General features: G+C 42.5%; 1 protein-coding gene and 1 long non-coding RNA gene across 12 annotated transcripts in view; one reads left to right on the plus strand and one right to left on the minus strand.

Annotated features, from left to right (window-relative positions):
- LOC120405904 overlaps positions 1-19,954 on the plus strand; it is a 148,776-nt gene that overhangs the window by 74,661 nt on the left and 54,161 nt on the right. The window lies entirely within an intron of this gene.
- SORBS2 (sorbin and SH3 domain containing 2) overlaps positions 17,215-19,954 on the minus strand; it is a 434,202-nt gene continuing 431,462 nt past the window's right edge. For 5 of the 6 annotated variants that reach the window (XM_039539823.1, XM_039539828.1, XM_039539825.1 and 2 more), the window contains one exon: positions 17,215-19,160. In XM_039539823.1, coding sequence (XP_039395757.1) covers positions 19,099-19,160 — 62 coding nt within the window. In that variant the 3' untranslated portion in view covers positions 17,215-19,098. The remainder of the gene's footprint in view (positions 19,161-19,954) is intronic. The other variant, XM_039539829.1, reaches the window with a different exon arrangement.

A 19,954-nucleotide genomic window follows, 5' to 3' on the forward strand; every position in this document is an offset into this window, starting at 1 on the left:
GTACTGTTGTTGATAGTCTCAGCAAAGGGTTGACAGAGCATAGAGACCAAGAGCATGGCTACACTAGAGAGTATACAGTGGCACAGATGCACCAATGCAGCTGCGCCTCTGTAAGCTCTCTAAGCCAACAGGAGAGAGCTCTCTCATATGCTTCACTATTTCAGTCCCCATGAGCAGCAGAAGCTATGTCAGCGGGAGAAGCTTTCCCGCCGACATAGTACAGTTCACCCTGGTTTAACTTATGTCACTCAGGAGGGTGATTTATTCACACCCTGAGCAACATATGCAAGTTATGCCAACATATGCTGTAGTGTAGACATAGCCTGAGCTATCCCAGGTCCTGGAGATGGTCACTTCAGGTGAGAGCTGAGTGAAATTGGTGGGGCAGCATGGGGAATTTATAGTGTCAGTATACATGCTCTATGTCAGGGGTCTCAAACTCAAATGACCCCGAGGGCCGCATGAGGACTAGTGCATTGGCCCGAGGGCCGCATCACTGACATGCCCCCTTGCTGCCTCTGGCCCCACCCCCAATCCACCCCTTCCATGAGGCCCCGCCCCTGCCCTGTCTCTTCTCCACCTCCTCCCCTAAGCGGGCGGCTCCCCGCTCCTCCCCCCTCCCTCCTGGAAAGTGCTAAGCACCACCAACAGCTGTTTGGTGGCTTGGCAGTGGGGCACTTAGGCGGCAGGTCCCGGAACAGAAGGGGCCCCCCACCGCCGAAGACCGGGCTGCGCTTCGGCGGCGGCGGGTCCCTCTTTTCCCCACCCCGGCCGGTCCCGCTTCCCACCCCGGCCCCGGCCGGTCCCGCTTCCTCCCCATCCCCGGCCCGGCCCGGCCCCGGCGGGTCTCGCTCCCCGGCCCCCCCCCCGGCCTGGCCCGGCGGGTCTCGCTTCCTTCCCCACCCCTGGCCCGGCCCGGCGGGTCTCGCTTCCCTTCTCCCCCACCCCCCCGGCCCGGCCCGGCCCCGGCGGGTCCCGCTTCCCACCCCGGCCGGTCCCGCTTCCTCCCCACCCCCGGCCCGGCCCGGCCCGGCGGGTCTCGCTTCCCTTCCCACCCCTGGCCTGGCCCGGCCCCGGCGGGTCTCGCCTCCCCACCCCGGCCCGCCCGGCGGGTCTCGCTTCCCTTCCCACGGCCCGGCCCCGCCCCGGCGGGTCCCGCTTCCCACCCAGGCCCCGGCCTGGCCCCGCGACTCCTGCTCCCCGCTACCCGAAGGCGTCTCGGCGAGGCCTGCGCTTCGTCCCGCTCAGAGCCGCGTGGTGAGGGGGCGGGGCTGGGAGCCCCACGCCGAGCACCGCGCTCAGCCCAGAGCTCCCAGCCCCGCCCCCTCCCCACGTGGCTCGGATCGGGGCGGGGCTCAGGCGCTCGGACGGAGACTCGGCGCTCTATGCGCCGAGGCTCCAGGAGAGGGGCGGAGGCGGGAGCCTCCGCTTTTCTCTTGGGGGCCCCTGCGGAGCCCGGGGCCCGGGGCAAATTGCCCCCTTTGCCCCCCCCTCTGGGCGGCCCTGGGGAGCTCCGTGGGCCGCAGGGAAGAGCTCCGCGGGCCGCATGTTTGAGACCCCTGCTCTACGTCCTTGTGGATGGAGAGAGGGCTTGGCAGGTGCTTGTCTGACCTGCTCTTAAAAACATCCAGTGACAGAGATTCCACAGCCTCCCTTAACTATCCTTATAGTTAGAAAGTTTTTCCTAATACCTAATCTAAATCTCCCTTGCTGCAGATTAAGCCCATTATTTCTTGTCCTGCATTCAGTGGACATGGAGAATAACCAACCGATCACTGTCCTCTTTATAACAGTCTTTAACATACCTGAAGATTATCAGGTCCTGTCCCCCCGCCTCCCACCCCCCAGCCCCTGCAGTCGTCTTTTCTCAGGAATAAATGTGCAGTTTTTTAGCCTTTCCTTGTAGGTCAGGTTTTCTAAATCTTTTATCATTTTTATTGCTCTCCTCTGGACTCTCACCAGTTTGTCATGCCCAAAACTGAACACAGTACTCCAGCTGAGTCCTCATCAGTGACTAGCTGAGCAGGCCAATCACCACCCATGCTTTATAGATGACTATGGAGATCGATCTCCATAGTGCCACCCAGTGTTTGCACAGGGCCTGGCAGTTTCTCGTCTTTCCTGGCGCCCCATGTTGATAGCTATGCTGGTCCTGTGGTAGTCAGTTCCTTCTGTGACTCAGCCCTCCAGCCAGGACGTGTTTAGTTGCCCTCTGGGTTAGGAGAGGGGAGCCCTGAGTCTCCCCATGGGTTGAGGTATTGGAAATCAAGCTGGTTAGGCACAATTTGTTCTTGGTAAATCCATGCTGGCTACTAGTGATCACCCCTTCATCCTCCAGGTATTTGTAAATTGAATGTTTTATGTTACATGTTTGTGCTGTGCTTCTTTTGTGCTACTCGTTAGCAGTTTGTCCATGTTTCTACTTTTTGTAGGATTGCTTTTTGATTTTCATGTAAATAAAGAGCTCCTGATGTAGCCATATTGGCCTCCTACTGTTCTTCCTATCTTTCCTTCAAATCAGGATAGTTTGCTGTTGTGCCTTTAATATTGTCTCTTTGAGAAACTGCCAGTGCTCCTGAACTTCTTTTTCCCTTACATTTTCTACCTGTTTTCTTAGTTTCTTAATGTATGCTTTTTTGAAATCCATTGTCCTTATTCTGCTTAATTAATGATCCTTAATTAATGTTTATAAAGTACTTTGAGATCCTTAGATGAAGGATTCTGTATACGAGCAAACTGTTGTATTATCATATACCCTTGGTGGTGCTATGATATTTCCAGTAGATTTACTGTGACAAAAGGAAAAGCTGTCAATGTGCACAAGGCAAACCGTATTTACTGTACAAAAGCTACTGAAAACTTATTCCTTAACCTCTTAATCTTAGAAATACTGTAATTTAAATATTCATACTTTGGACTAGCTGTTGAAAGGTTGGAAGTACTAACTAAACTGTTCAGTCTGTCCCAGCCTGTTTTATTTAAACTGAGTCCTGCAAAAAGAGTTCTGTTTACTGAAGTTACGAGGACAATAATTGTGCTTGCCAAGATGACTGACTTATACTGTCAGCACTGACTTGTTCTAGTTCTATACATGAGTGGAATTAATTCTATAAATATTGAATATATCATTTAAACATAAGTTCCTATAAATTTACATGGGCTTTCTTGGTAGTTTTCAGTATTCTTTTGCAGGGTGAAAAGAATGTATCTTCACTGTAAACAAGATAATTTAGTCATGGCATCTCTTAAATGTAACATTAATCAACAACCATGCCACATCTGCCAAGAAAATAATACTTCTCTGCTTTAATTGATATGGTGATCGCCATCCCTCTTCCTTTCATAGCTTCTTGTTACAGGAATTTACACCTACTGTATCTAATATGCTGTAAGTGGCAATCTGCATTTTCTTTGTAAGAGAATCCCTTAGTTATCTTTTAGTGGAGGGCTGTAACAGATTTTTTTAATGTGCAGTGAAACACAGGACTTCTCCAGAACATACAATAAACTCCTGGATTTATATTTTCATATATATCTTGTAGTCTGACATGAGACCAGACTATATACACAAACAAATATTGTGATCATTTGTATGATTGTCTTCACTTGCTGACAGCAATGTGAGAATTTTCTTATTTTTTTCTCCAAGAGGCAGGCATCAGGAATTTTGAAACTTGCAGTTTTCGTTTCATCTTTCATGAACAAATGGCTAATGAAAGCAGTAGTTTTTCTTTCATCTTGTGGTTTTGGTCTAACATTTTAGCAGTGGTTACTATGGAAGAGTTAGCCATGTTTATTGGGTCCTAACAAACAGCAACAGCTGAAGGACAAATATGGCTTTCTGTTTTCAGTATAAGAATGGGATGCAAGCCAGTTAGCAGCAGACACAGAATATAACTAGTCACACAAACAAGTAATTGTGCATCTCACAACTGCATTTGAAAATGTAGGTTTTTGTGAATGCAGCAGGGTATGTACATTTGTAAGGGAACATTTGTTGCTTCACATTTGAAAATACTTGTTGAAATAAACATAAGTATGTTTTAAAAAAAACAACCCAGCATCACTGTCAAAAGCATTTTTAACAGGCTGTCAGGATCTGCTTAATTTCTGCATCCCAAATTCTTCATATAAAATTATTGCATGATAGATATACATATACACATGAAAATGTGTTATGAGATTATAACCAGTGTATGTGTATATACATCTGTGCACACACAAAATATTTAGACCAAAAATTAATGCATTTATATCTGTTAATGAAAGGTGTCTTTGAGGATCTGGGCCTAGATCGTTAGAAGTAACTTTCCAAAGCCATAGGATATACCTGTGTATTCCCAATTTGAGAGTCTTGTGATTATCACTCAACACAAAAATCTGAAGTTTTAGTTTTCTAATGCTGTTGAATTCCAGATAGGATAATTTTGGACTTGAGTAGGGCTTTTCACATTGAATGTCCATTCTTTGAAATGGAGAAATTTGAAGCCCTGTTGATTCATATAAGCATTGCAACTTGTTATGCTGCAAAATTCAAGAAAGCTACTTCTTAGTGAAATCCCCCTCTTTAGGAATATCTACCTCCTTAGGAAAGGAAAATTTGGACACTAGGTTTAGAATAGTCTTGCTCATATCACACATTCAAAAAACTTGGTGATTGGGTTTTGCTCTAGTTTGTCAGTAGCAGCATAGGCATTAGAATATACAGTGGATATTCTTGACAGAAGAGCCACAGATTCAGGCCTTCAAATGTATACTAAGGCATGTTTTAAATAATTGCACTGAGTGTTTTTCCACTGGTAAATGACTCTGAACTATAAAGAATTCAATACACTCTTCAAATTATCCAAGCATTCAAACATTCGACTACAGGTCCTTACTACTTTCTGATTCTGACAGGTTCCATTTCTAATTGTCTCATAAATTCTGAATGTGCTATGAAGGGTAGAAGATATACACCAAAGGGTATAGCTCAGGCTTTGGTCCCCCTCCTGGGGTCTGTTGTAATTTTTTTTGTCATAAGGGGGTCATGGTACGATGAAGTTTGAGAACCCCTGAAACAATGTATTCCCAATTATTTTTACTATATTTTCATATATTGTATTGGGGTGGTAATTGTAAAGGTGTATCTGATTTTAGGAAAGGGTTAATCTTGTGTTTTTGAAATTTGTATCTTTTTTGGAGTTGTGTTGATTTAAAATTTGTATTTGTTTGTTTGTTATGCTCAGTGGTCTACGGCTAAGATGCTATATTAATAAACTTCTAATTTCGTGACTTCAGTGGAAGGTGTGGGTGCTTGGTACCTCTGAAAATCAGACCACTGGCTTAAGTGCCTAAATAAGGATTTAAGTATCAGGGGGGAAGCCATGTTAGTCTGGATCTGTAAAAAGCAACAAAGAGTCCTGTGGCACCTTATAGACTAACAGATGTATTGCAGCATAAGCTTTCATGGGTGAATACCCACTTCGTCAAATGCATGTAGTGGAAATTTCCAGAGGCAGGTATAAATATGCAGGCAAGAATCAGTCTAGAGATAACGAGGTTAGTTCAATGAGGGAGGATGAGGCCCTCTTCTAGCAGTAGATGTGTATATATATGCCATCATGTGCCAGCAATGCCCCTCTGCTATGTACATCGGCCAAACTGGACAGTCCCTACGTAAAAGGATAAATGGATACAAGTCAGATATCAGGAATGGCAATATACAAAAACCTGTAGGAGAACACTTCAACCTCCTTGGACACACAATAGCAGATTTAAAGGTAGCCATCCTACAGCAAAAAAACTTCAGGACCAGACTTCAAAGAGAAACTGCTGAGCTTCAGTTCATTTGCAAATTTGACACCATTAGCTCAGGGTTAAACAAAGACTGTGAATGGCTAGCCAACTACAAAAGCAGTTTCTCCTCCCTCGGTGTTCACACCTCAACTGCTAGAAGAGGGCCTCATCCTCCCTGATTGAACTAACCTCCTTATCTCTAGACTGATTCTTGCCTGCATATTTATACCTGCCTCTGCAAATTTCCATTACATGCGTCTGACGAAGTGGGTATTCACCCACGAAAGCTTATGCTCCAATACATCTGTTAGTCTATAAGATGCCACAGGACTCTGTTGCTAAATGAGGATTTGTGTCCTACATTTTGTTTGAAAATGTTAGCCTACTAGTAAATATCCCCTGCTGTTTCAGTGGGATATGATATTCCTCACTTTCTCTCTCAAAAAGTGTGTAGTGTTGTTTTGTGCTATTAAATGGCTGCTGCCTTCCACCTCAGAGGTGGCTTCATTTTAGCAGAGGAGAAAAGGATCCCCTGTGGATAGTTTGTAGAGCTCTTTGGATGAAAGGTGCTATATAAATGTCACTCATTCTTTTTATTACTTTACTACCTCAGAGACACATTTTGGACACATTTATCATCTTTTATGGTCTTTTTAAGGAAGGAAGGGACTGATGCTCATCTGTTCACATATCTCCAGTGTTTCAAGTAAAAATACCTATCTATAACAGATGAATCAGTGTCAGTGTAAGAAAAAGCAACAAAGAATCCTGTGGCACCTTATAGACTAACAGACGTTCTGCAGCATGAGCTTTCGTGGGTGAATACCTTGCATCTGAAGAAGTGGGTATTCACCCACGAAAGCTCATGCTGCAGAACGTCTGTTAGTCTATAAGGTGCCACAGGATTCTTTGTTGCTTTTACAGATCCAGACTAACACGGCTACCCCTCTGATAGTGTAAGAAAAAACCTTTAGCAGGTCTTGAGCCAGGCAGTATTGGTACATGCTTCGTATTTCAATCCAGTGTGCTAACCCTAGACCACTACTCCACACTGAAGGAAACCTGACTCAGGGTCATTAAACACTCTGGTTTTCTCAGTGAATCATAGCTACAGATATACTTGTGTTAAATATTTCTGTGGTGATCTAGCTAGAACAACATGTTCAGTAGCCTCCATTGTTTCTCATTTCGTATCTGTCATGCTGTTCTCTAGTTGTTCATTTAGCACTAGTCTAACATGTGGAGGCAACCTGATTAAACATATGTTTTGATATATTTTTATTGACTTGATCTCTCTATTTTACTGTTTATCAGTGTATATTTTGGTGTTTCTGCACTGATGTTGGGTCATTTTTAAAGGGGTCAAAATAGGATTTTAAATGACTAGGAGCATTGTTAAAGAATGGTTAATGGATGGGATTTTAAAACGTACCTAATGATTTAGGGGCACAAGTTTCATTTGACTTTCCGTGAGACTTGTGTTCTTAAATCACTTAGGTGGAATTTCTAGAGGTGCCTGATATCTTGCTTACTTGCTCATGCTTTTGTTTTCTTTTGCCCCATGTATTTCACTTGTGAGTTTACTGGCCTAGATTGTTCCCTGCCCTTTCTCATGGTTGACCCATGACAGTGGGCTAAAGGGAGAGACAAACACTGTGGTGGGAGGGAGGGGGGGGATTTTTGATGCTACATTCCCTCCCCAATCTGTGGCTAAATAAGACCCCAGGGAAAGGGATTCCTCTACTATGTGAAGCTCAGAGCCATCCTACAGACACAGCAGTTACTTGGTGGCCTCCAAGACACCTGGCAGTGAGGTTCCTGGTAGACCCATGCTGCTGTCACTGTGATCCACTTGCAGTCACAGTGGGGGCCTATTGAAGAGTAATACATCTCTTGAGTTGCATTCCTTCACTTGTTTTATTTGAGTCCAGTGCTGTGAAGTGCAACAACTCTTTCTCTCTATCTCTTTTATGTACCCCACCTTCAAAATGTGCAGTTCTAGCATCTGTGGGGGTTCCCTTGTCCCCTTCCACGTGAAAGAGAGTAGTTCCGTGCTCCTGTGTGTAGATCTGTATAGATTGATCTGTGTGGATTGATCTGAACCTAGCGCTAAGAAGTGATTTCAACTACCTGACATATCACCCACTGGTGGTTATTTAAATATTCAAAGGCCTCCAAACTTTCTGTGTTACCTAAAGCTTGCCAAAATGCAAGATTTTGTCACTTTAGTTTTTCAGCATGTATAATGTTGCTTCTTGGGTTGTGTTTTCAGGTTACTTTCTCTGTTACTGTATTCACTGATATTTTGTTAATCTTTTCTTATTGGAATACCACCAAAAATCCACCAATTATTATTTATTATATACATTCCAATAGCACCTAGAGACCTCAACTAAGATCAGTGTTTGTCTCAAGAAGCTATTTTGTTCTATATGGTGACCAGGTGTCCAGTTTTCGACTGGAACACCCGGTTGAAAAGGGACCCTGGTGGCACCAGTCAGCACCACTCACCGGGCCATTAAAGGGCCAGTTGGCGGTGCTGCGGCGTTAAGGTAGGCTAGTCCCTACCTATCCTGGCTGGCACCGCGCTGCGCTCCAGAAGTGGCCAGCAGGTCCGGCTCCTAGGTGTGGGGGCCTATGAGGCTCCATGCGCTGCCCCTGCCCTGAGCACTGGCTCCACACTCCCATTGGCCAGTTCCCGGCCAGTGGGAGCTGGAGGGCAGTGCCAGCGGCAGTCAAGAGCAGCGCGGAGTCTCCTGCCCCCCCCACCTACTAGCATCGGACCTGCTGGCTGCTTCTGGGCGCGCGCAACGCGGTGTCAGGACAGGCAGGCTGCCTGCCTTAGCCCTGCTGCGCCACCAACCAGGAGCCGCCCAAGGTAAGCCCGTGCCCCTGCCCCAGCCCTGAGACCCCCCAACTTGAAGCCCCCTCCTGCACTCCAAAGCCCTCATCTCTGGCCCAAGCCCAAAGTCTGCCCCCCAGCCCAGAGCCCTCACACCTCTCCACACTCAACCCCTTTCCCCAGCCCGGAGCCCCCCCAAACCCAGAGCCCCCTCCTGCACCTCCAGCCCAGAGCCCTCACCCCCCCGCATCCTAACCGCCTGCCACAGCCCAGAACCCCTTTTCACACCCCATACCTGGCCCCACACCAGAGCCCTCAGCCCCTCCGGCATCCCAACCCCCTGTCCCAACCTGCAGCCCCCCCTGCACTCTGAATCCCTTGTCCCCACCCACAAGCCAGAGCCCTCACCCCAAACCCCTGCCCCAGCCCAGTGAAAGAGGCGGGGGACAGCAAGCCATCAGGGAGGGGTAATGTAGTGAGCGGGGGGCAGGGCCTCATGGAAGGGCCAGGGTAGGGGGGTGGGGTCTCAGAGAAGGGGCAGAGCTAGGGTTTTGGTTTTGTGTCATTAGAAAGTTGGCAACCCTATGGTTATATCTCACACAATCCATGTTTACACAGTCTGTCATACACTCATAAAGGTGAAATACTAGATATACAATGTCTGCTGGTATTATAGGACATCATTAATGATAGTAAGCCAAAAATGTAACCTAGCTTGCCTTTTTTCCTTTGTTTTAGTTTCCACAAAACATGTAATTTTTAATTTGTGTGTTCGGTTTCATAACAAATGTTGTTTCTAAAATATAAAAATAGTATCAATGCCAGCAGACCAGATGTTAAAAATTGGGTTTCAAACACAATACAAAATAAAACCCAGTAAAGAAAGTTCTCAAAGGATTAGTTTCTTTGCAATAGTTCTCAGTAGGCTGTATTGTGTAGTAGCTTCATCTGTATTGTGCAATAGCTTTATTTGCATCCAGATAGTTTGCATAAACCACCTACAGGCCATTGACATGTTAGAATAATTCCTGATAATTTGATATCCGGGGGGCATACAAGCATTAATCATTCCATCCACGGGTGCATATTCTGCGGATAATCTATTACATTCATGCTGTAGAGCTGATAGGAAAATGATTTTTTTGCCCCCACAGAAAATATTGACTTTTCAATGAAAGATCTAAACCCCCCAATTTCATCCAAAAAATTAAAACCAAAAAGTTTGATTTAAAAATGCCACCACAGGGTCTCACAGGAGTTGTTGTTTGGGTGTCTCATGACTCATTCTTTTCTAGGTGTGGGTTCCACTTCCTGGCCAGATTGGGTTTTCTGCTGCAGTTTTCAGGTATTTGTTTTTTTGACAGAAATTAAAATTTTCCACAGAAAGCAAACACCTTTCACCAAAAAATCATTTTGTAAAAAACAATAGTTTTCTGTCAAAAAATAGTTCTAACAGAAAATTCTTGACTAACCCTATCACGTTGGGCTTTTATAGTACCCCAGCTGCTACTGTTGCATTTGCTGAAGATTTAAAATGCTTCCAAGTGAGTGCATGAACTTTCCTTATAAAGGAAAACTATTACCTAAAACAGTAAACTTCATCTCTGTCTTATCATTCCCACTGTTCATTGCAATTATATATAACTGTCTGGTAATTCATCACTAGTAGAAGCAGAAATTTAATATGTACTTTCATTAAATTGTTCTTCAGGTATTTGTTAAAATAATGTGTGTTACATCTTCTTTGCTGGAGGGAAGACGGAGTAGGATTTCCTCTGTGTGTGTTTGTTTTTGTGAGTGTGAGCAACTTGCCTGTCTCCTGGAAAATTGTGCACTCAAAGTTCTCAAGTTATTTTCACTGGCAGCAAGAGACACACATGGTTGAGGTCTAGCTATAGATATCCTGGAACAAATAGTCCTATTGTTCATCTGAGTGTCTGTACTGAAGATAAACCTAACACCACATTCCTGGTTGTCAGTCAACAGTTTTTTCTGCCCTACTATTTGTGATGTAATGCCAGTCTGTTCAAGGGGAAACCTTCATGTATCAAAATCCTAATTAGATATGTCCTATCTGTGGAATGGCTGTTCCTAATGAGCCCCCCACTACAGTTCTTCTGTGCATAAAGGCCATTCATTTAATATAACCAATGATTACTTTCTGGTGAGGTCTGTGCATTCTTCTGGTTTTTGATATTATCTGATTCATATTTGCTACCATGTGCAAATTACACTTTACTCTTTATATGACTCATGGAGGTGGAGGTGTTATATATAATGCCAGAAGGCACAGTTCTGTAAATTGCTTCACATATGGAGTGCGCAGAGCTGCTAAAGATTTGGGCTTGAATGCAAGCAACAACCAGGATTAGACCAACAATTACAGCTTGATGATGTTCATGCTCTTCACTGATTTCATTATTTCCTCTAGTGCTCACTAAACCTGGAAAGGTGCTGCATGAATGTGTATAGTGTTCTTTTGGAGTTTTGAGGATGACATATAGCTTATGTATATGCCAGTGCAGAACACTTTCTTTGGTTTGAACAGCATTTGACATGTATAATAAGACATCTTTAGAGACACTCATTGCCTAAACTGAGAGAACAACTTTCCTCTTGAATAGATTTTCACTCTATTCTCAGTGGCTTTATCGAGAAAGATATTGACTGGCTAGTAGATGTGATTCAGAAGACTGAACCACAGTAATAGTAATAGTTCCAGGGTATTTATAACCAGGATGTAGAAAAGTACTTCTTTGGCCAACACCAAACAAACCCAATTACTGTCTTTGCATCCCAACAGCTAACCGGTTTAAGATTGCTGTAGTGCTTTATAAGAAATCTACGTCTTCTAAATATCCATTTACAAGTTGGCTGCTGCCTGCTTATTGCCTGCTGACATGCTGGTGAGGCTTTCTGCTCAGCTACTGTTCAGCTCTGATTTCTAGATCTTAGTATTGGAGTGTCAGCCTCCGTAAAATGACCTTTCTTGGTGGATTCAACTCTTGATCTAATTTATATTTATTTCTTATCTGAAACACTTTTTCAGATTTGTAAAAGCTATTTCCCACACTGAGGTCTTGATCTATTGGTATTCTACAATTACTTAAGGGGTTAGTTATGATAACGTGGCTTTTATTTGTAATATTTAAACAGATGTCAGTCGACTCCAGGAATTGATACTGTAGTATGCAGTAGGAGCAATTAAAAGAGGAATCGCTATAATGAACAGATGTGCATTGTTTAGCTACTTCTATTTTCTGTTTCAGTTTTCTTCAGGCTAAGACAGAAACTTGAATACAAATTCAGTTCTATGGGTGAAGTCTTCGCTCCACTAAAGTCAATGGGAGTTTGACATTTGACTTCAACGGATCCAGGATTTCACCCTTCGTATCTATAACTGCTGTTAGGGAATATTTTTAGCAGTTATCTAAGGTCCTATTACAGCTGCTTACCTAATAGTTAGCTGATAGTTCTCATCTATTTCACATTAGGTAAGTGCAATGCTTTTTCGAATGTACAGGAAGCACCTTATGTTCCTATCACACTTTGTACATGGGCATTTAAAGGCAAGTAATAAATACCAAACATTACAAAATGGCATGACAACATGCCTTGCTTCAATTGTTGGCAACAGTGTCTTAATAAACTGTTGAGCACATGTTCATATGCTGTCCCTGTGGCTCAGGTCAAAATATACCATTACTTGAAATTTCAACCCACATCCTTTTGTTTTTACATAGCCTGTGCTTTCCACACAGATGATCACAACAAACTCATAAAACTATTATATATAGTTTCACCATATGCTGAGACCTATTGGGTACTTTGTGGTTATATATTTGAAAACAGAGAATGGAGGGTTTTATTTTGGACTCAAAGTGTGAAATTTACCCTTGCATAGAGAGTCAGCATGCTTAAGTTCCACTTAAGCACAAACTGATTTATATTCCTTGTGCAGATGTTCTGCAAAGGGGTCTGCAAGATGCGGGTTTATCATTTCTGTGGAGTCTTTTCTTGGAAGAAGTTTTGGAAACTATTCAGAACACATAATTGGCAATATTGGCAGAGAGATTACATGTCCTCCCTGGATTAGCTGTCCACCTCTCAAACTGGCTTCTTTATCTCAGGGTTGAATTATGATGTTCAGGCCATAGCTGCTCTGTGGACAGAAGATTATTTTAGGTTGCCACGCCTATTCCCAGAAGCTGGGAATGGGCCACTTGATGATTACTTGTTTTGTTCATTCCCTCTGGGGCACATGGCATTGGCCACTGTCGGAAGACAGAATACTGGGCTAGATGGACCTTTGGTCTGACCCAGTATGGCCGTTCTTATGTTTTTAAGTGTCAGAAGACACAGATGTCCCTTGCCTGGCTGCTAAAATTTGCAGCTTTCCTCTGACAGCTTCTACATGCATTTTCAATATTAAAATCTGCAGCATATTGAAAATTAGGGCACAGTGTAAAATAAACAGCACAAGAGTTACTGTAGTATTGGTACCATACTGGATCACAGAGGGGGCAATGAGGACTATAGGTTGTCGGGCACCCTGCTGCCTAATTCAGGTCTCCTGTGTCACAGGTTATAGGGCCTTCACAATGGATGATTATCAGGATTATGATTGCCTTCAGATGAACAGGATGCATCTAATCGACAATCAGATGATGTGATCCAAGGAGGAAGGTTCTTTGATATGCTTAGCGTGATAGACCATAAATTTAGGAATCAGTGAATGCAGTGGATACTTTGTGTACTTATATTATCCCCAGCTGTGTCATTTGCATATAGAGTAGTGGGCCAGAGGACAGACACAAAAATGTAGGTTTCAGAGTAGCAGCCATGTTAGTCTGTATCCACAAAAAGAGCAGGAGTACTTGTGGCACCTTAGAGACTAACAAATTAATGTAGCTATCCTACTGCATTTGTTGATTTAGGGTGGGATTTTCAAAAACTGCCTATGGGTACGTCTGCACAGTGATAAGACCGACAGCACAACTGTGACTGGCCCAGGCCAGCTGACTTGGGCTGGAGCCCAGGCTATGTGGGTCTCAGAGCCTGAGCTCCAGCCTGAGTATCTTATACTGTAATTTTATAGCCCTGCAGCCCAAGCCCTAAGAGTCCAAGTCAACTGACGCAGGCCAGGGGGGAGGGATAACTCAGTGGTTTGAGCGTTGGCCTGCTAAACCCAAAGTTGTGAGTTCAATCCTTGAGGGGGCCACTTAGGGATCTGGGGCAAAAATTGGTCCTGCTAGTGAAGGCAGGGGGCTAGACTTGATGACCTTTCAAGGTCCCTTCCAGTTCTAGGAGATTGGCATATCTCCAATTATTACCTATTACCTTACCTTTGCCAATCATGTTGAGTCTTTTATTGCAGTGTAGACAGAACCTAGAAGATGACTTTGGATATTTGTATTTCTTAGGCATTTTTGAAAATCTCACTCTTAAACAATACCAGTTGAGGTTCTGGGCATTTTATAGAGATTAATGAATAGCAAAGGCCTTGTCTACACTAGAAAGAGTTATAGTTATATTGGTAAACCCTCCTAGTGGAGGCACATCTTTTACTGGAAAAACAAGTTGTTTGCGGATATAATTTATACCAGTTCCCAAAAGGAAAAAAAGCGATACCAGCAATAGGACTTTTTTTGCCAGTATAACTGGATTTATACAACAGCCTTTGCTGCAATGGCTATAGTAGTTAGGGGTGTGACCATAGCTATGTCAGTATGCAAGCAAAACTTGTAAGGGTATGGCTACACTTGCAGCTGTACAGTGCCGTGAGCTAAATCTGCCTTCGTACAGCTGAGTAGGGAAAGCGCTGCAGTCTGTCCTCACTGACAGCTGCCAGCGCACTGTTGTGGCCATATTTGCAGCTGCATTGGGAGCGGTGCATTATGGGCAGCTATCCCAGCATTCACGTGGCTGCAACGTGCTTTTTAAAAGGGGTGGGGTGGAGTGTGACAGGGAGTGTGGGGGCAGAGTGGGTTTTTGGAGTGCTGAGAGTGTGTCAGCACGCTGTCTTGTAAGTTCAGACCCCTGTCCCACCTGCTTCTCTCTCTCTCTCTCTCACTCAAAGCAAACTGCAAAATGTTTGCTTTTTCTCTCTGAAATGGAGCTTTGAAACAGCACTTCCGCATTCCTGCAGCTGATCACAATGAGAAGAGTGGCCACTGGATAAGGGGATTATCACAGCACAGTAAGTTAACTCTTCATTCACACTGACACCCGGGAGTTGTAGCCAAGGCACAGCAAATGTTATTCCTCTCGGGGTGGGGCGGGGTGGAGTACCAGCAGCACTGTAGCCGCGGAGATACAGCACTGTATGTGCCTTGCCAGTGTGGATGGGGAATAAGGTACAGCGCTCTGGGAGGCTTTATTGCGCTGTAACTCACAAGTGTAGCCAAGGCCTAAAAGTGTAGACCAGGCCTAAGAGAATTAATGACCTACAACAAAGCCTGGGTGTTTTTCAGAAAACTTCTCATTGTACAAAGTGTGTGTGTCTCCAAAACAAAGACTGATGTGTATGTTGGGGGACAGCAGGAGCAAAAAGCTAGGTGTGTCAGTAGTACTACTTACATTGTGTTGAGGTGGGAGCAATTCATACCTCTTCAGTTCAAGGTGATTGCTGTTCCCAGTGGAAGCAGTCAGGTCAGGTCTCCACAACAAATTTCTGGGGGCATAGCAATGTTGGCCAGTAGTGCGATTCCTGACGGATAGCGTTATGCCTGCAGAAGTCTGTAGGATGGATGCAGTTACACTGGCTGTCGTCAGACGCTACCAGTATGGTGCTCTGCTCTGTTCAATGTTGATATCAGTCGGCTGCATATGTGTGTTCCCTCTATGTGCTGACCCGACTCTGCGCAGATAGCAGACCCCGAGAGAACCCCCAATGACCACAGACTCTAATAAGGTACGAAGGCACCTGGGCCAGGTTTATTGTCAAATGAAGCACAGTAATAGTTTCCTATAGACTCTACAGGACATACTACAAATTTGTGCCCCCTGGCAATGGACACAGCTCAGTCAGTGGCGGGACTTTCCACTGCCCCCTAAGCTGGACAAAGACATCCACTTAGGGATGTATTTTTAGACACAGGTACAAACAGGTTACGCATCAGTGAACATACTGAGGTACAGCCCCTCTGTTAGGGGGTTGCCTTTCTCTTGACACAGGTTGGTTTGAACAAACTATCCAGCCATCATACTATTTATCCATCATATTGTTCTTTCATATTGTCTATCCATCATATTGTTCTTTTATACTGTCTTTAGGCTAGGTCTACCTGTTCCTTGTTATCTGTGTAGGATATGTTTGTACCCAGCTGTTCTGGTGTTGTCTTGGCACATGTTCATTTTATTAGTGACTTCTAGCAGCCCTCTTCTTGCCAACTTCTGTGAGTGGGACCTGCCTCTGGCTCACAGCCCAGCTTTGCTTAACAATGTCTTGACTATTACTCTAGTTCAGACCTCATACCAGGCCCTGATACCAAGGGTTTATGTCTCATGGACTCATCTTACTACACTGGCAAACTATGCTTTTTACCTGAATAGCTTGTTTTGCTGGTAAGGGGTGGTTTTACTATACTGGTACAAAGCCCAGCTTTGTCAGTATAGCTGTGTCTACACTAGGAGTGCTTTGCTGGTAGTGTAGAATCTAATGGTATTCCCATAATGGTAAAAGTGTTCCTACTGTAGGCTTCGAGTTGGTCTACTTATTCCCAGAACAGAAGAGTGCTTCTGTTGACATACATTGTGTCTTTGTTAGGGGACTATGCTGGCATAGCTGTGCCAACATAGGTGCTATAGTGCAGTAGTTCTCAACCAGGGCCAGTATTAGACTTGCTGGGGCCCAGGGCAGAACTCTGAAGCCCCACTGCATGGGCCCTGGCTTTTATATGCAGAAAACCTGTTATTGTGGCACAAATGGGCTGTGGCGTTTTCATAGGATGTTGGGGGAGAGGCTTAAAAAGAAAAAGGTTGAGAACCTCTGCTATAGTGTAGATAAAGCCATAATGCGTCGGGTAGGAGAGTTTAGTCTTTGCAGTTGGAGTGTGAAACCAACTTTATATATAATTTTGTCATCTTTAAGTAAAATTACTGTGGTGTTTTTTCATTTTACCGGATTGGCACAGTGTTGGCTTATCTAAGTTAGTGAAAGGAATTAAATGTAGGAATTTTGGCCAATGTTAAAGGTTTAGATTGTTGTTTTTGTATCCCCTTACACCAGCATGCTCCTCAGAGGTACAGGTAGTTCTATTTTAGGAGATATTATTATGAGTAAGGGACATTAAAAGCTGGCAAATTCCTTAATGTAAATTATCTGAAGTACCAGTATGGAACAAGACTGAGAGCTCTACATAACTAACATCAGGGAAAAGCTATCTGAGTGAAATAATGTCTTTTTAAAAATCTAACGTGTCTGAAGCTGAAAGTGTAGGATTATGTAAATTGACAACAAATACTATGTTTGGTGGCAGACAAACCTCTGTGACTGTGTCCCCAGATAAAGCTGGGTTGATGGGTTCATTTCAGTTCAAATACAAAGAAACTAAGGATAAAAATGTGTGATGGTGTAAATCAAGAAATAACAAGAAGAAAAGCTGAAGTGTACTCCAAGCAGAATTTATTAGAAGTCTATTCAAGAAAAAACACAGACCCTTTGCTTATAAGAATTTAAAGTCAATTACCTGAAAGCCAGGTATGAAAAACTTGTATTTTTAAAAATCAGTTACAGAGTAGAAACAGTACTTTTTTAAATATCACAGGCAACAGATATTTGTCTTCCATCATAAATGGCATCAAAGATAGGTATGAATCTCACAGCAAAGCTGCATGCAGATCTAAATTAAAATTGAAAGCTTTTGAAATATAAAGCTTTTGCCATGAAATTTCAGTAATAAAGGTATGCTGCACAAAGATGTTTCTTTACCTTTGTCTTAATGACATTTTTCTGTAATAAAGTCATATGTACATTTAGATTTGGCTAGTAAAACCATTAATAAAATTTTGCATAAAATGCTATTTTACAGAATTGCACTATCCAGGTGTGCTTATGGTAAGAGGGGCAAGTAAAGATGTTCTGTATTATGAAAAGGGCAAAGATCAAATGAAGAACTCTGATTTTTTTTTTAAATCAACACCAAAATGGTTCTGTACAAAAAAGTACAAAATGCTAGAGACTACTTACATAGTGATAAGATCAACCCTTTATCTCAAGAAAAATGCAATAGAAGCCTTTACCATCTATAAGGTGCTGAAGAAACCAAATTTGAATTGTTTTGTATAAAGCCACAATTATCATCCTGTCTCATAATTTCATATTATTTTTGCTTACCTTCGCATAAGGAAAACGAATAGTGTGTTCAGATATTTGTTTCATTCAGAAAAAAAATACTAAAATGTAATAGCTGTGACTTTGTTTTTGTGTGTACTATATTCCTAAACAAGAATTCAGATTTTGTTAACATATATATTTATATCTAGTGAAATAAAATCAGTACATCTGTGTATATTTTTTCAGGTGGCTATCTTAGAATATAATGTTGCACTAACACTGTTTATTGTTCTGTAAGCTTCATCTGATAAATAAAAACACTAACCTCTCAAATTTCATGTTGCTGATTATTACAACAAATTTAGATATAGTCATGTAATGTTAGACATCAGTAGTTTGCTATTGTTGTCTATCTTCATAGCTCATTGTCTCATCATTATCCACAAACTCTCAAGATTTCATGCCTCTTGCACTTCTTTAGTTTTAACAGAAAGCACTATAGCTTATTTGGAAAAAATAAGATTTAACCAATACGATCACACTCATCCAACACACTTGCAGTTCCCCCATTTTAACTACTCTTGCTTGAAATTTTACAATCGCTGTGTATATGTTACAACATATAAGTGCAGGCAAAAAAAATATCTATATTATAATGGTCATATATCGTAAACCAGTAGAATAGGCAAACTTGTGATAGAGCAGAGTGAAAGCAACATAGGTTGCCAAGCTAAAAAGAATGTGGACACAACTTTTTATTTTTTTTAAAAAGTAAACAACTTTCTTTTTGTACCAGGTGGAAGCTAAGAATCAAATTTTTGCATAGCATTTAATGCAAGTACCACAAATGTCCCAAACAATGCAGATTTTCCCATGGTGAGTCACCTGTGTACCTTCCATCAAGGTTTTCCTATTCCTTTGTTTCTAATGGGGGGAGGGAGGGAACTAAAGCAGGAAAAAGTACTTAAATGTTGAAACGATTCCTCTTGTTTCATAAAAGCTTAGTTATTCACACACTGTAGTCGTTGCTGTAATACTGCTGGAACGGTTTGGCAGATGAGGATGGGGATGATGATGAACTAGATGACCTTTATTTGAGACTGCAAAGCAAGAAAACAGAAGGCCTGTTGTAGCATGTTTTCTAGCAGCTTTATGCAGATGTGTTGCAGAGATGCAGCATAAATAAGTAGGGGGAAAAAATTCACAGCCTCTTGACATAGTTTCCAGGGAAAGTACCAAAGAATTTGGTTCTTCTTGAGGTTCCTGAAAGTAGAAGTAATAAATGAAAGATGATAGTAACAGTAAGAAATCACTATGCATGTGTGGCCTTTAAATTTTGTTTTCAGTTTATCAAATTTCATTAGCACTACAAATATTAGGACAGGAGAGACTTTTTATGCTTGTAGAAAGCCAAACTGACCCTGTTCATTGCATAGCTTGATGAATTACATTTCCCAGTCGCAAACTGTTATCAGCTTAAAATATGATGAAGGGAAAAGCAACTACAAGAGGCATAGTTGTTATTTTATTTCAATTATGTGTATCCAGATTATAATTTGTAATAATTTTAACATATTAAAATATTGACCTAGTAACTTTGAGAGTTATTTAACAATATTAATTGTAATGAAATAATCTGACATAAGGGTGGATGTCATCAGCAGTTCTGTGGGATTTCCAAAATAATTTAGGATTAGCAGGACAAGTATAAAATATTTTTATAGTTTATGTAAAATGTTTGGAGTGATCAAGTCAACTTTCTTTGGTCCCATTTCTGAAACCCTTACTCACAGAGAGTAATACTTGCTTACATGAGTAGTCCCATTGAAATCTATGGGATAATTATGTGCATAAATTCCACTCACTCTAGGTGAAGGTTGCATGATAGTGGGACGCAACCTATTGACTTCAGAGGGCTTTGGATCAGGCTAGTCCCCAAAGACTTCAGCATAATCAGGGTTATTATGAGTGCCAAATTACAATCAATTTGCCACTTAGAACGCATCAAATTATACAATTATCTAAATATAAGAAAACGATGAGGGCAGCAAATATTT

The sequence above is a fragment of the Mauremys reevesii genome, linkage group 5, assembly GCF_016161935.1.
Source record: "Mauremys reevesii isolate NIE-2019 linkage group 5, ASM1616193v1, whole genome shotgun sequence".
Taxonomy (NCBI): Eukaryota; Metazoa; Chordata; order Testudines; family Geoemydidae; genus Mauremys; species Mauremys reevesii.